Raw genomic sequence first — 16,693 nt, forward strand, 5'->3', positions numbered from 1 at the left:
CATGTTTACAGGAAAAGAACCAGGCAGAGGCAGTGGATTCCAGACTATTGTTCATGCCCAAGTCTCCGCCACGTCTGCGGGCAGAAATCTGAAGTAGCCTCTGCCAATGGCCTTCAACGGCCAGCCCCTATCACCACCAAAAATACCAACATCAACAGAAATGAGAGCAGGCAGGAATGGGAAAAGTATCATTTGTGGTGAATGAAAGCCTGGCTTTTCTCATCTTTAAGCAACTTTGGAGCCTTGCATTTTTTTTTTGGTAGCAAAATAATTCAATGTGGAAAACACATAACATTCTTGGGTAAGGTTAGAAGTTCACGTCATGTGATGCTCGGCAAGATGGTAATACCCTTGTCAATTCACTGCCCTACACCACAAACAAACTTCTCGGGTTACTTATGTGGCAGCCCAGAGGAGAACAAAGGTCACTGAAATGCAAAAGCATTAAGGCTGTTGCTTGAAAAGAATTTCATGTCACTATGGAGAAGAATTTGTGCCCTGCTCTGGGGCTACAGAGAGAGGCTGAGCACTCCGAAAAGCCACAATGTGCTACGTTACTCCAAAGATTTTGAAAAATAGTTTCCTTGAGTCAGAATATGTCTCTCCCGTGTGCACACACCTTCCACATCTGGAGCTGGGCTGTGTGCCAGACTCCTGAGCTCTTGGCAAGGGTTTCCTAACCCACCACCAGAGGAAGGCAGGCACTAAAATGACAAGGGAGTTCAGGTCCCTTACCTAGGTGTAAGGACTGGGGGCTGGCAGCAAAGGCTGAATGCTCACAGGGTTAGAGGGTGAACATCGCATACCTTTATCCTTGCTTCCTTTCTGAGAAAAGCAAACCCAAACCCTTTGCAGCAACCTGCTCCGGCCTTCCTGTGTCGGTCCGGAAACCAGGCCTCTGCTTCCTTTCCACATGCCACAGTAGGAAGAGCTCTGGAAAGCAACTTCCTGAACACACACTCCTTGTCCTCTCTATGACAGCCCTGGGGGAGTGATAGATGAGACACATGATAGAGTGTGACCTGGGCTACAATTTTTTACAGGACACACTGGGACAGGACCAACCTGGCCACAACTCACAGAGGCCAGTGGAGAGGTGTACAGCCCTGATAAGCCACTCTCCCCTTCCTTCCTGGGTAAGGTAATGCTCAGCTCAATGACTCCGCCTCTCCTTGGGTCAGGAGGGAGTTCGCTCTCTGTATCCAGCTGGGCAAGACTGCCCAGACCAGCTGGTTTCACACTGAGGGCCCTGGGGTATGGCACCAAGTGGAAGCTGCTAAGGAAGCCAGTCTCTCCCGGCCCGCAGCGCTCCATCCCATGTTTCTGCTGCTGTCACCGGACGCTGGCATTTCTGACCCAATTCGTCCGCCTCCCTGCTAATCATATGCAATGAAGATATGCATGGCCAACATTTAAACCGGCTGCAGATCAATTAGCGGTCTTAGGTTTATCTGATTTTTATCAAAGAAGACAGAGCCGTGGGTCGATTGTCAGAGCCCGTGTCAAGTTGACCTTTTCAGAGACGTCTACATTGCCAGTCCCCTGGGCATCTTGTTGTCCCTTGCTCCTCTCTGAATGGCAGAAGTCTGTTCTGCTCAAGCACAAAGTATACACAGATGTCTATATTACATTCTTATAGGTTTGACAGCGACTGCATGTTGTATCTATAAACTGTCCTTCAGCAGTGACACGTCCTCAATGATGATAAGCTAATTTATGCAACTAAATCTCCTTTGTGCAGAAATGAAAGCTAATTGAGTCATTACAGAGTAATTCAGGAAGGAATACCTTGTATAAATTGGCTTACTTTATAAATCCTTCTCAAGCGGTTTTCATGCATCCTAAGTGGGGCTAAGCAGCCCTGCTGCTGCCCCGAGATACCCAGGCCAGAGGAGGCAACTGAGGGGCCTTCAAAGTCATTCCCTAAAAGGAGCTAAGCAGTCCTGCCTTAGTCGACATCCTGGTCAGGGAAGGCAACTGGGGAGGAGAGTAACACATCCTCTATCTCCTCCTAACAGTGAGAGGCAGAACCCAAAGATGGGACACCTAACCAAAGTATCCTTAGAGAGAGAGGCAGATGCCCAATGAATTACCGGGAGTGTGAGCAACCTCTTGACTCATCTGCTTGGGCTCCTCCATCTTCTTGTAAGAACCGTCATCTTCATCTGCAAACACACAAAAGGAAGCAGACATTGAAGTCTTCCTCAGGCACAGACAACACAGCCCCCACCCAGCATCTCAGACAACACAAATGCAGTCAGAGAACCCCACTTTTGAGCACAGGCCAACATCAGAGCCTGAGGCACTGACTCTGCTTCAACCACAACAGTCATGTATTTGTCATCTTCCATGCACTAGTCCCTACGATGGTTCTTGGAGGGGCTTACTTGCTCTCTTTTTACATATTTTTTTATGGCAGAAAGAATCCCACTTGGCAGTCTCAAATAAAGACACATGAATGCGGCCTTATAATATGTCGATTTCAGACGTTTCACAAATAATAATGCTCATTTACAAAGTGCTTAGACATAGGTAGTTCATGTATTATTATCATCCCCACTTTAAAGGGAGAGAAACTAAGACTAAGGGAGTGTGTATGACTAGTCCAGGGTCACACAGCATCAGAGCAAGGGCTTTGACTCAGGCCTGAGCACTGTCTTTGCATTATACTCATTTCCCCTCCAGGGATAAACACCCTGGCCACAAAGAGGCCCACCATCAGTCTACAGGGCAGGCAGTGTCCACTCGGGACCTCCCCCCCCATCCCAATCAAGAAATCTGACTATACTAAAAATGGGAAGAATGTTACTGGCTACTTTTGAAAAAGCACAACCAAAGGAGGCCACCTCCGCCCACAATAATACAAAAGGTAAGTGCATAGCTCTGGCGATGATCCTGGAGACATTCTTAAGACAACGGAGGGGTCACTGGTGGGCCGCATCTTTATGAAACCCTGATTTACAAACAGGTATAGGTATTAACCCGAATGATTATAATAAGCCACGGCAAATATTCAATATGGAGAAAAAATCAGTTCTTAATGAGCCAATTACCAAAGCCTCGTTATATTTATACCACCTCTATAACATAAGCTACCTCCAATTAGAATGTTTGAATCCAGCTGGTTGAGATAACCATGTGACTTAATACCTTCCCTCTGCTCCCTTCCTCACTCTCCCTCCACATTCCTCTCTCTAGTTATTAAGTTTGAATGACTATAATGGGATCCAATAGGTATAATTTTAAACAGAGAATGAATAGAACACCTGATTCTCTAATACTATTACATCAAAGAAACATTACGTTCATTACATTTTAACTTTTCTCCTATTTAAGGGCCCACTGACATTTTGGGGGAGAAATCTACAGTGAGTGTGAAAGAGGGAGCTGTGGAATGCCTGAGAACAAATACACACTAGCCACTCTTCTCAGAATTCTGAAATGCAAGCGCTTCCCAACTATGAGTACCAGGGAACTGGCAGTGGGTGAAGGAACATGAAGGCAGCCCATCAGAAGGATAAGAAATACGTCTGAAAATAAAAACATGCCCACATGATGCATGGTCATTTCCTGAGCATTCACTCCTAATCGATTCAGCAGATGTTTTGTGAACACCTATGTAACACGCAACCTAACAGGTGAAAGGCCCTAAGGGATACCCGAGTGAGAAAAGAGGCCCTGATTTTGTGGAGGGAAAGAAATCTGTAACAGAATAATACAAAGTATAATATCTCGGTTCATAATAGAGCTAAGAGTGGAAGAGAGACGTGGCCTGGAGTCAGGGAGACCTGAGTTCTAATCCCACCTCTCACAGCGACTAATGGGTATGAACTTGGTTAAGCCACTTAACCTAGGCTTCTGGATTTCTTCACTGATGAGATGGGAACAGAACCACCTGAGTGCTTATTTCATAGGGTTATTGCAAGGACTGTTGCTCTGTAAACCATAAGGTACACCGTAAATGTTAGCTATTATTAGTATTCAGAGGACTGAGGAGATAAAGGGAAGGATTCTTGAAGGAGGTAGCAGCTGAACCAGGCTATAAAGATAGCCAGAATTCAAAAGGTAAAAATTAAACAGAGGTCATCGCAAATGGAAGGAAGGGCATGCACAAAGCACAGAAGGAAGAAAGTACTGAAGGAAAGAGACCAGTCCAGTCTGGGTAGCCAAGGCCGGAGAAGAAGGCTGGGGGAAGACTCCAACAGACTTTCAGTGCTTGGTGAAGGAGCTTGTACTTATTCAGTAGATAACGGGGAGCCATGGAAGGTTTTTTGCTTTTTTGGGGGAATGTCATGATCAAAACCGTGTTCTAATAAGATTTGGATGGAAGGAACACATAGAATGGATGAGTTCAGGGAGAGGCACAAGGCAAAGGAGGCTGACAAGGGCCTAGGAAACAGGATGATTGCTATGGTCATCAAAAGAACAGGATGGACACAAGCTATCAGCAACAGAATTGAGAGAGCTGGGAAACCGGCTGGTTGTGAAGGGCAAGGTGGGGGTTTGGGGCCTTAGTTAGTTCCAGGAATGGTGGTGCCAGTGCTGTTGATGGTTCTATCATAGGGCGAATCACAGTCCCTCCACATCTTTAAATGCTAAATGTAAAAATATTCTACAAGGGATCCACCCAATGTGCCCAAAAGTATCTCTGGCTCCTTTCACATCTTAGGGGTCCCAGCCCAAAACCACGCTGCACATCTGCCATCTCTTTATCTCACTATAAGAAAAATTCCCCTCATTTTCCAGGCACACATAACCCCGGTGGTGTCTTTTATGCCACTTTAAATTTTTAAATCCTCACTGGCCCCTTTGTACCTACTCTGTGCCTTTCTCTGCCTTATGGATTACCAGGACTTCTAGCTCTTCCTAGACCCTGGTACATCACTGGGAGAATACTGGGGTTGCAGGGATGGACTTTCACAGAAACATTCTATACTTGATTAAATGCCATCCAACCCCAAAGTCATCTCCTTCCTGGCCATGGCTAACTGTCCATCTGTGACACTTCAGCAAGAGCAGTGGGGTAAGTGTTTCTCATGGATGGGCATGCTTGGAAGGCTTTTGTCCAGCTGCTTGTCATAATCTGGGCTATATACATCTCCAGTGCAGATTCTTGGACCTGCCATCTGGGGAATGGAGAACTATGGGTTTCATAAGATCTTTCTTGATTTGATTAATGTCATCTATGAATGTTATATTGGGAAACCTTTGCCCTTCATAGGGAATCTATGTTTTGTTTGGACTCTGTGACAGAGTTCTTCTATGATGATGACCAAAAAAAATACTTAAATGAATATATCTTCCCCCTTTTTATACCTTTTTGATATCAGTGCTTCAGAGATGACTGACGAAAACTAGCACTGAAATGAGAGCTGTCTTGTACTTGGCACATGGTAGATCCTTAATAAATGCTTGTTGATTCACTGACAGATTGGATAGAACTAGCAATTGGTAAGGAACTATACCTGTTATCTAATACGCAGAGGGGAAAAACTTCCACCAATAAAAGTTGGTTCTTTGCTGCAAGTTGGATGCTTTGATAGCTTCCTAAAGCACTGAGTGGTTATGTCACACATCTGGCAGAAGTCTCCCTGGCTTCAAGATGACGCTCCCTCCATCATGCCATGCTACTTCTTTGTCTCCTGTAATTTTAGCTAATGGTAGGCACCATGCTTTCTCAAGAAGAACCTTCATTGGTGATATTTTGTTCTATAGAGTCAAACATTTTATAAGAAATTGGGGGAAAAAAGTAGACACAGTGAAGCCTTCAAGATGGAAGCTTTTTTACAAGATCTTCTACAAAATCCTGTCTGTTCCCAATCCTTTATCATTCAAAAGCTTTCATCAAGGATACCTTCAATGTCTACATGCGGAGACCACTCTCAGGTTTATAGAGAGGAGAAAGCAAGCATAACATTTGATTGCCCTTTGTGGTTGGCTACACAACTCACAATCCATTCTACCGTGAGTATTAGCTTTAAAATCAGTGGTTTAGTGTCTTGAAAAGTGCATCTCCTCAGCACATCTGTTGTGTTTAAAGATGTGCTCAGGTCCAGCCACTCTGTTCTAATTTCATCAGCTCAAGTTCCACTGCCATGCCTTCACACAGCACATATTGATCTGGCTACCGTTGATAAAAACAACCGTAAAAAATGCTTGAAAATCTGTTCCATATCACATCTCTTTGTGATCCTCTTTCTACTGTGACCTAGAAATGCTCTCAGAATTACCAAACTTAACTGGATTTCACAACAAGCCTTTGAAAAGCTCATTTTCTCCTCAACTGCTTTTTACAGTTTTCTGGGGGCAAAAGTGTCCATGATCTTCCATCCTTCTCCTCCATGACTATTTTACAAGTGAACTCATACCCTAAACTTAAACTGATCTTGGCTGCTCTCTTTATCCACTTGGCAAAGGGATTTCACTAAAGATTTTTTCTGGGCTGATTGGGAATGTGGCTCTATGAACTAGTGCCTGAGCTGATGTCTTCACTGCTGCCCCATTCTCATTTTTGTTGACTGCTTGTTTAAACAGGTGGGGTCACAGATACAGTAGCTCCATGCAGCGTCTCATCTTTATCCTTTCTCAAATGTGCTAAGTACCTACAGAGCTGATTCTGAAACAGCTTCCATGCCAGTGACCAACTGCTTCTGGTCTTGAGAGAGATTCAATTACGATTTCTGTGAGACTTTTTGGTGACCAGTACCTCTTGCTCTCTTAACAGAAAGTATTTGCGATGGATGCTGAAAGACTTCTATGAGCCTAAGAGCTTCTGGTCTCTTCCATTTCTTGATCCCAAACCACTGAATTTATCCAGGTATGTTGATGTAATAAGGAGGATCTTGTCAAGTTCTTTATGGAATTTCTTCACTTTACCTTCGATAAGGGGTAGTCTGTTTGTCTATGCTAATCACAAGAACTGCCAGATAAGATGACCAATGTCCCATAAAATGTCACTTGTTACTTTTGGTTACACAATGAAACCAGCTCTATAAACTCATTTCTCCCGGGAAAACTTCTGAAATATCCATTTCTCTGCATTTTCTTTGTGCCTTCTGGGTTCCTTTATAGAATAAATACCCAATAGCTAACTCTTATATTCTGCTTTAAGGTTTGCTAAGCACTTTGCAAATATTATCTTACTGTATCCCCAAAACAAGCCTGGAAGGTAGGGGCTATTATTATCACCCTCATTTTGTACGTAAAGGAATTGAAGCTGAACACAGTGGGGCAACCTGCCCAAGGTTATGTAGCTGCTGAAGAAGCTGCACCATACACTGGTGCCTGCCCCTACCCACTACTCCACTTTGCTGGATAAAGACTGAATCCTTATGAGGTTGTCCTTAGGAGGTTGATGGTCTACACATGGCACTGACTTTCTGCCCACCTTCTCATTACTTTCCTGCCATAATTAAGGAAGATGAAGGAAGGCTGCACACACTAGGTCATTTCCCATATTTCTGTCTATTTCCTGACCATTCTGGCCACTCCCCCAATCAGCAGGCTTTACAAAAGTAGCTGGGCCAGGTCTCAGACAGTCCTGACTATGGTGACTTTTGTGAGCCATTAACATGTTTGATTTGATCGATCACTAGAACAAGGCAGAGGTGGCATTCTCATATTTAAATCAGTAGCATAACTGTAATGATAAAATCTATGCAATTTCCACATTTATTTCTATAGGCTAGGGCATTGCATGAAGGTTCTCTCACTATTTCCAAAAATGCTTCATGAAACCAAAGGACATGTGTGGTGGGTGACCTTGCGGCCCAACCCACAGACACTGTCTTGGAGTTTTTTACCTTTTCTTCTAGCTCTGAACAGGTGACTGCTCCACTCTTCCAGGAAAGTAGTGCCCACCAATCATGCCTGGCCTCACTTCCTCCTCTGCTGTGCACAATACCCGCCCCTGAATCCAGTCCCTTTTCTAGTTCTGGAACCAGGGTCAAACGAAGTCTGCCACTGAACTTGGATGGACAATCCCACTCACTCTCCCTACAATTTTTAGGCCCAACGTGCCCCTCTCTGGCCACACCACATAGGGAGACTCAGGAAGACTATGTGAGCCATCTTCCCTAAATAAAATCTAAACTCTCTTTGCCATTGCATCTGTTTCCCCAGCAGTGACCACACTGCTGAACACACAGTAAGCACTTAATACCTTTTCATTCATGTTTAAAGGTTACAGCAATAATTAATCTACATAGACTCTTTTAAAAAAATTTAAGTTGCAATTAAAGATAAAATTATTATTCCATAATCTTAAGACTTGCAAAAATCTCCTCATATTATATAGTTACCGATGACTGAACTCTTATTTACAGTACCGTTTGTCAGACTAATCTGAACTTGGAGAAATGAAAAATTCTAATCCTTAAAATGCATGTGCCACACAAAGAAGAAGAGAGAATGAGCCCTAATTAATGGTCTTGTTTTTTGTTAGAGCGCATCTTTCAGGTTCACAGCCTAAATAGGGACGAGTTAAATTCATCCTAACCTAGATCGTCTGCCTCTCCCCACCTCAGAAATCGTCATTTACTCTGCATCAAATACGGACTAGATTGGAGGCAGAAAAGAGATTTCCTTATTATGAAATTTAGTACAGTGTTAATGTTGCTACTGAATCCCTCAGTCCATAAACATTTATTAAGCTCCTACTACATGCCAGGCACTGTGCACAATAATAACCCATCAGAGAAAGTGAGAGCAGAGAAGGAACAGACTGAAGACAAGACTCATGCAAAGTTCTGAGTCCTGGCTCTCAGGGAGGTTCCTGATCAGCTGGTGAACAAACAGACTCTCAGTAACAACAATAAACATGAGATTTGGGAGCAAATCAAGCAGAAGCTGGATCAGGGACTCCCCAGTGTCCCATGGAGCACCCCCTTCCTCCCGGGGCTGTTTCAAGCATGTAGTGAGGTCATATTTGGAAAGCAATCATCAACATCATTAACCTCAGGTTCCGTAACTGGGTAAATGGGGGTATTTTTTAATTTTTTTTTTCTAAAAAGGAGAAAAAAAGAAAGCCTTCATCCCTCCTTATGTTCTCTTCTTCTGGTCTGACTTTTCCTGTGTATTCTAATCATAAATTCCACAGTGGAGACGCAGTCCACTGCTTTGTGGTTCAGAAGTTATCATGTAAACAAATAGCCAACCGCAGGCCTGCTTCTCACACTTGAGGAGACACTACAAAATTCAAATCATCTACGTCCAGGATCAGGCAGAGGAAGTCCTGGACATGATGGCGGCAACACAGTGACCACGCTTTATCCTTTTTCATGAGTTTGTGACTCACACAATTTAAAGGAATTTAGATGGAGTAAATCTGTTTTCATCTTTACAATTTAAGATTTATTAAGAGCATATAGCATGTGTACAAACCCCTCCCCTATCTCTGATGGCTGTGATTCTTTGTTCTCAAGGAAACACATTTTATTAAAATGTTCACGTAAATAGCAGAATTCTTTCTAAGGCACTTGGAGTTCTATGAGAGTCGTTGACCACGTATCTAATAGAGACCATTACTGAAGGCCCACCTCCTGCCCTCACAAAACTAACAGGGATTCAGGAAAATCCTTTACCAGATTCATATATATAAATGGTCCTCAGCAATATCTAAATAGATCACTTCATGCCAGGCTGTGAATGGAATTACTCTCCAAAAAGAAAGCCAACCAAGCTCAGATCTGGATATGTGAACTTGGAGTCTTCTCTTTGATGTCACATGTACTAATCTAGGTATCAGAAAAGCAGAGCTAAGGTTGCATAAATACAAGGAGACATCAGTAAGATTTCTCACCTCTGTGTTCATGCATTAAAACTGCCCGTCTTCAGAAAAGAATGGTTCGAGACTGCTCCCCTAGACCTGGGTAACAGACACCTCCTTTGCCATGTTACTATTATCCGGTATTAATTAATACCTCAGATCGTCACTGTTTGGGGGTTAATCGATTCTATTCAGCATTCTAATAACAGTAAACAAAAACAGCTCGGCTATGCAGCAAAATCCATCAGCGCACACAGATGGTGAGAAGGCTTTCATTAGTGGTTTCCATAGCAATCCTACTGCAGATCTGGAAGCTTCCTGCACATAGGCAGCTTGTATTTACAAGCCTCTCCACTGCGGCGTGAGGCTCTTCAGCATGGGAAGTTAGTATTCCAATCACATATTGTTAGAAGAATCATCAGGAGATGTTTTGATCAGTCAAGATAAAAAAAAAATACTGCAGTGAACTAATTTTAAAAGATTATTCAAGCAGAGTTGCATGTTTGCATGCATACTAATTTTTGAGTTTCTGAAATTTCCTGATACTGGTGAAAGGTTAGAGGCTTCTGTGGCACACTGTCACCTACAAAAGTACTTGTATGATCATTGAAAAAATATCTGGAATCTCCATCACCATACTCTTCAGGTTCGAGAAATGTTGCAGCTGACCCCCAGCACCAATCCTTAACCGAGGGCAAAAATGCATCTGTCATCTGCTCTTCCTGTGCAACCAGGGGGTGTCTGATGATCTCTCTGCTAGAGAGGGTCTTCTTTAAGATGCATGGAGTTTGCTCAGATGTGGCAAACTCCAAATATTAAGGAAACGCTTACTTGGGAGAAAAATCAAGGCCTTTTACCTCTCCCCAATTTATCAATTTAATTGACAAATTGATCCAGCTCAGTAACAGATGGATTATTACCCTGATAAGAAGCATAAATGTGCCCAGCTAGGCAGTTTTCACAAAATGGCCATTTCTATTTTACAAATGTTATTTTTAGGATAAATTAAATAACTAAAAAGGACAGTGATAAGCAAATGAAACCTTCAGCTGATATAGCTTTAAAAAGCAAAAGTCATTTTGTTGGCACAAGAGAAGCCTTGATGCCTGGATCAAGTCCTAGGATTGATTTTGTCATTTCTTTAAAATGATTAAACTTTGTCCCCAGGATGGGGAAGAGGAAAAAGTGGGAATACCCTCCTGACAGTGCTATGTCTATCACCAGTAAAACACCTTTGGGAAATGACCTTGATGAATACTCAGTGATTTACAGTCACGGGAAGTAAAAAAAACACAGAGCCAATGTGGTTGTTCTGACCTGAAATGTACATATAATGATTTAGACTTCTATCCACAACCAAAAATGCACAAACGTGGAATTTTTTGGATCCTTGTTATTGGCAGCTTTTCTTTTGAGAAATAGTTTTCAATTATAGCTCTTCTAGACCTAGAGAATTCTGTGTATCCTTTGGCCAGATTATTCTAGATGTAAAAATTTAGCGGAAGAAACAACACACTGTAAGTCAAGTAAACTGAAGAATTAGCTCTATTACTATGACCTCAAATAATCCTGAAACTTCCCTGTTTCTTGGTTTTATTTCCACAAAGGAAGAAGAATAATTTCAACCTGAAGAAATCATGTCACAGAAAATTTAAAATGAGTCTAATAAAGTATTTTCAGCTATTCAGAAGAGACACCATTGCTACCTGGGACCCTGGGTCTACGCTGACATCTGTACAAGTATTCATCAATGAATTTAAGTCACCAAAAATAAAATTTATGTAGAAATGGAGTGTGAGCAAAAATAATCTACAGATGTTCCTTAATCACACAAAATGATTTGTAACTTAGATCCTCTCTTACTGTAGTTTTAATATTAAATGTTGCAATAACTTTTCAAATCAAAGGGTGAAATGCTTTTTTTAAATTGCCATGACTCTGAGATTCACAATTTATACATAAATCATTAAATGCAAAAATAATCAATCAGCTTGTCAATATCACAAATGCCTATAGAAAACAGAGAGAAAGCTCAAAGTCCAAACCTGAAGGATCTATGATTTTGTCAATGAAGTCAAAGAGCCTTGAATGAAGGGGGGCGGGGGGCAGGCCCTATCCTCCTGCCTCCCATCAGCCACTGGCCATCTGTGGGACCGTAGGTAGGTCCCTAACCTTCACTAAGCCTTAGACTGCCCGTGTGTAAAATGAAAGGATGGGCCTAGACCGGTGGTTCTCAAACTTTTTAGTGTCCCTTCCTACTCTTAAAAATGTTTGAGGACCCCAAAGAGCTTCTGATCATGTAAGCTATATCTATCAATGTTTACCATCTTAGAAACTAAGACTGATGAAATTTTAAAATATGTATTCATTTAATAATCATAACTTCATAACATCTTAACAAAGTTAACATTTTATAAAAATATACTTCACAAAACAAAAATTATAGTGAAAAGAGTAGCATTGTTTTACATATTTTTGCAAATCTCTTTAATGTTTGGTTTAATTGAAGACAGCTAGATTCTCTTTTCTTTTTCTGCCTTCAATCTGCTTTGACACATTCTCTTTGAAATCTACAAAGAAAATTCAGTCTGACATAGATAGGACATTGGGAAAAGGAGGAATATTTTAATAGGCAGATAGAATCTTGTGCTATTAGGAAATGGTTTTGACCTCACAGATCCTGAAAGGCTCCTGAGGTCTCCTGGAGGTGAGCAGATCACATGTTGAGAATTATTGGACTAAGCCACCTCTAAGTTTTCTTCAAGTCTTAGATGCCACAATGCTTTGTGAGTGTTGGGCAATATGAGGATAACAAATGCGGAAAGGGAAATCAACGCCACCTTGTTTTGCCAAGGTGGTACATGAGCTGAGCCCTGAAAGGAGACAAGGAAAAGAGGAGGCAGTAATAAAGAGGGAGAACATGGAGAACATGGGAGGTGGGGAAGGGAGGGGGTCGAGGGCCTGCACTCATTCACGGGGTGGGAGATGGAATGGTGAGAGCGGGGAGCAGCTAATAGCCAAGTTTGGCTGGAGCAAGCAGAATGGGGTGACTGAATCTGAAAAGGCGGCAGATGCTGGACCAAAGACTTTGAATTGTATTCCAAAGGTGAAGTGAAACCAGTGATCTGGTCAGCCACAAATGCCATCATTCCTCACCCCATGCCCAAACCTTCACCTAAGAGCACACCTGTGCACAGACAGAGAGAGATGGATGCTGCCTCCCCTGACAGAGACTCCCCCACTACTGTCTTTGTTTCCCAGCATGGCGAGTACCACATAAATGATTACTGATTGATTGACAGGTTGGCTGGCAGATAGGTGAGTGAATGGAGTGAACAGAAAGAAGCAGCCCAAAAAGAATTCTGTGTGCCAAGTGGTTGTGAAGAAACGGGACTGAAGGGGACAAACATGAGGGACAGAGGGAAAACTGATGAGGCTTAGCAACTGATTGGAAATGGGGCGAGAGAGGGAAATGCCCAATACAACTAGGGGATCATGACATGGGGAGACAGAAGTGGAGGAGGGGCACATGCAGGGCGAGTCAACGGCTCCATTTTGGAGATGTTGTGCTGAGAGGCCAATGGAGACTCTACGTGGAGAGGCCTGTCAGTGGTGCAGAGGGTGTCATTCAGGAGAGAAATCAGGGCCATCCCTATGGATTTGGGAAACTATCTGTGTAGGGTGGTAAAAGAACCCATGAGAGCTGATGACATCAGCATAGAAGGGATTGCAGAGAGAAAGAGAAAGGGCCCCACAGAGAGCCTGGAGGGCAAATGAAGAGGGACCAGGAACAAGAAGCGTCACTGAAGTCACAGAAAGAAAAGGTGGTCAGCGGGGACTATGGTGAGGAGGAAGCTGTACAGCCTTGGCCTGACCAGCAGAACAGTGGAGAGTGCCAAAGCCTCCCCATGGCACTGCCACCTATTTGACTTATGTCTTCTCATCAAGCCTAGTCTTGGGCCTCACTTCAAAACTGAGAACATGGCAAAGTGCTGACCTTTGTCTTAAACTCTTATCTCTCAGATCATCTGCTCAAGTTCCCAAAGTGCCTCCCATTCCTTTGGACCCCTTCAATGTAAATCAAATGGCAATGCGGCACTGTCAAATGTTACTTCCCTTTTCTGTCCCAAAAACAAAGTTCCCCCCAATAACTAATGAGTTTCTACAGTGACATTGACCATGGCAGAATAAGAAAAGCCAGAATAAATTCTTTAAATATGCCTGAGATAATGAATGAATTGTTTTTAAGAATACAAATGCAATCCCTACCCTAGTAATTATCCCCAGTACAGGTAGGGGGCCTGAGAAAGCCTTCTTTGTGGACCAGAGGAAACTGAGGCAGGCAGCAATGAAGTGACTTGCCTAGGGTCAAACAGCTAGTTAGTGTCTGAGGCTACATTTGAAGTCAGGTCTTCCTAACTGCAGGTCCAGCCCTTTATCCACTTGGCCACCTAGCAGGATCCACTGTAATTGCAGAAGTAGTACAATTCGTAAGAGACAACTGAGCTACAAAGAATGATTAGTCTTTACAACCTGTACTGCTATGGAGTGCGCCACAGCTACCAACATTCCATCCCCTGATCCCAGCCCAGTGCAGACCTCCTCTTCATCTTTTTTCACCTTTATTGCACTCACTCGGGTTTACTAGTACGTGACCATCTGGAAATCTTGGGAATGAAAAGGGGAAATTGCAGGTCACTTTTGTAAGGAACAGTTCAAGAGTCAGTGGAATGATTTTTATTGTCTCACTTCTTTGGAGAAAAGGAAATGAATGAGTTTCAACATCTATGTACAACGTAGAAGAAACTGAGAACAGCCAACTCATTTTCAGAAAGTCTCCCTAAATTCTAAATTAAGCAAACACTGTGAATTAAAGGTCTCTGCTTGTTATAGGCAGGTCAGATTTATGCCATAGCAGAGTTGTGGCTTTTATGGGCTTGCGTACACTTTACAGCAGACTTGGGCTCCTCGTATAATCAATTTGTATAGTAAATTTGTCCATTTTAAATGACTAATAATCTTATCATTTTGAATTTTTTTTATAAATTTGTGGTTGATCTAACTTCATCTTTAAATATTTCGTTAGACCAATCTAAGATTTACTTGGCACTGAGTCTCTGGTAAGGGATGCTCCCAATTTGTGTATTGTTTCTCTGGGAAAATGGCACCTTCTTCATGATGACAGGCTCCGTGTTTATGTTCTTAAGGCATTTCATGCTGAAAAGACAGGCCTTCCTGTAAGGAATGCCTGAGGCAACCAGACAGTCTGAGAGGAGTTCTAAAATAGTAATCCTCCAGTGCCAGATTTCAGCGAGGTGCCCTGTGGAGAAAGCTTCAGGCTTGGAGTCAGGAAGATCCAAGGTTCAAATCCAGCTCCAGCCTCTGGGCAAGTCACAGCCTCTGTGGGCCTCAGTTTCCTCATCTGTAAAATGGGGACAATAGCACTTCCCTAGGAAGGCTGTTGTGAGGCCTGAATGAGATATCTGTGAAGCACTTACTGTATCTGGAACTTAGTAGGCAGTATATAAATGTTTATCATCATCATCTTCATCATGGAACCGTCATGTGGGCCAAGCGGCCAGAAGCACATGCAGAAGATGCCCGATGGTCGTTCTTTACAGTTTCTGTTCCCACGATGGAAGCACTGTGAGGGCAGTGACTGTTTCCTTTTTCTATCTGTATCCTCAGAGTGAATGCTGGTGGATGGACTCATTTGCTTAAGAGGAAAAAGAGGGTTTGGTTTACTCTGTCCTTGAATTAACTGCATGTTTTGCTGACTTGACTGGTTGTATTACTTCAGAATATAAACTTAACACTCTATTAAACATAACTTAGCACTCTATTAAATAAATTCTTTTATAAAAGCTTTCTGCCACAGCATACTGACCCTGAAGATACGTATAAAATGTGCAGATTCCAGCCTAGCTCCACAGCCTTGGCTCATGAGAGGGACTCTGCCTCCCCTCCCCCCCCTCCCATGAAGAAAGGCCACCAACCAGCAGGAGAATCGGGCAAGCTGAAGCAACAGGGGCTGCTGGGAGAGAGAGAGGAAGCAACATGTTCCTGGCAAGTCAAATCCCCCCATTATTCCCTTTTAATCCCTGAATGCAATGGCTCAGAGCCCCGAGTCCAAGAGTAGTAGGGATGGCAATGCCCTCTGATTCTAACCACAGGCTCTGCTTCTAGCTATAGCCCTAGCCATTGAAGACCTAGAATGAAAGTTCTTACCACCAGAGTCTTTGACCTTGTCAAATGCATCAGCGTCAGAAAGAGACAGGGTTTTATCAATGGAAATGATTCTACAGAAGAGGCCTCACCATCTGCTTTACTGCTGTCCCCAAGGACCAAGGGCCCTTTCCATCTGACTTGCAGCAAAAAGCTCCCCCTGTGTCCTCTCCCCATTGGAATGTGACATTCACACCAGTGACTATCTTCTAGATTCCCATCCCCAGAGATCTTGACAGAGTAAGCCCTTCTTAATAAAAGCATCTTCATTCATTGATTGGTAATTTATTATTTTAAAGATATGAAATAACACTGTTCAATCACGTGCCATATTTCTGTGCCTGACTAATTTTTGTATCATATCAAGTGCTCGAAGAAATCTGGAAATAATTGCATCACATATTTCTATGGTGTACACAGTATTTTTACATATTCTTATGAGACACACTCAGCTGTGCTCTAAAGAATTTGTGACATTGTGGGAGTGTGCCTACCTTTTACCATGGTGGGTCACACCCCTTATAAGTGGTTCACCCAAAGTCCTCTCCTTGAGGCAACCTGATGCCAAGGGCTTCTATGACCTTAGCTAGTTTGAGCCTCCATTCAGCTGACAAAAGTACATTCTGTCCCTGGGTCACATCAGAACAGGTGAAGTTCAATCTGGGAACAGGGAAACTTTCCTGACAGTCAAGAGATGACCTA

The 16,693-nt window shown here is 42.9% G+C and overlaps 1 protein-coding gene across 5 annotated transcripts in view; it reads right to left on the bottom strand.

Moving 5' to 3' along the window:
* The window catches only part of SKAP2 (src kinase associated phosphoprotein 2), a 185,076-nt gene that overhangs the window by 22,193 nt on the left and 146,190 nt on the right, over nucleotides 1-16,693 (bottom strand). For all 5 annotated transcript variants that reach the window (XM_072650988.1, XM_072650987.1, XM_072650986.1 and 2 more), the window contains one exon: nucleotides 2,094-2,165. In XM_072650988.1, the coding sequence (XP_072507089.1) occupies nucleotides 2,094-2,165 (72 nt within the window). The remainder of the gene's footprint in view (nucleotides 1-2,093; nucleotides 2,166-16,693) is intronic.

Source organism: Notamacropus eugenii, chromosome 3, assembly GCF_028372415.1.
Source record: "Notamacropus eugenii isolate mMacEug1 chromosome 3, mMacEug1.pri_v2, whole genome shotgun sequence".
NCBI classification, from domain to species: domain Eukaryota; kingdom Metazoa; phylum Chordata; class Mammalia; order Diprotodontia; family Macropodidae; genus Notamacropus; species Notamacropus eugenii.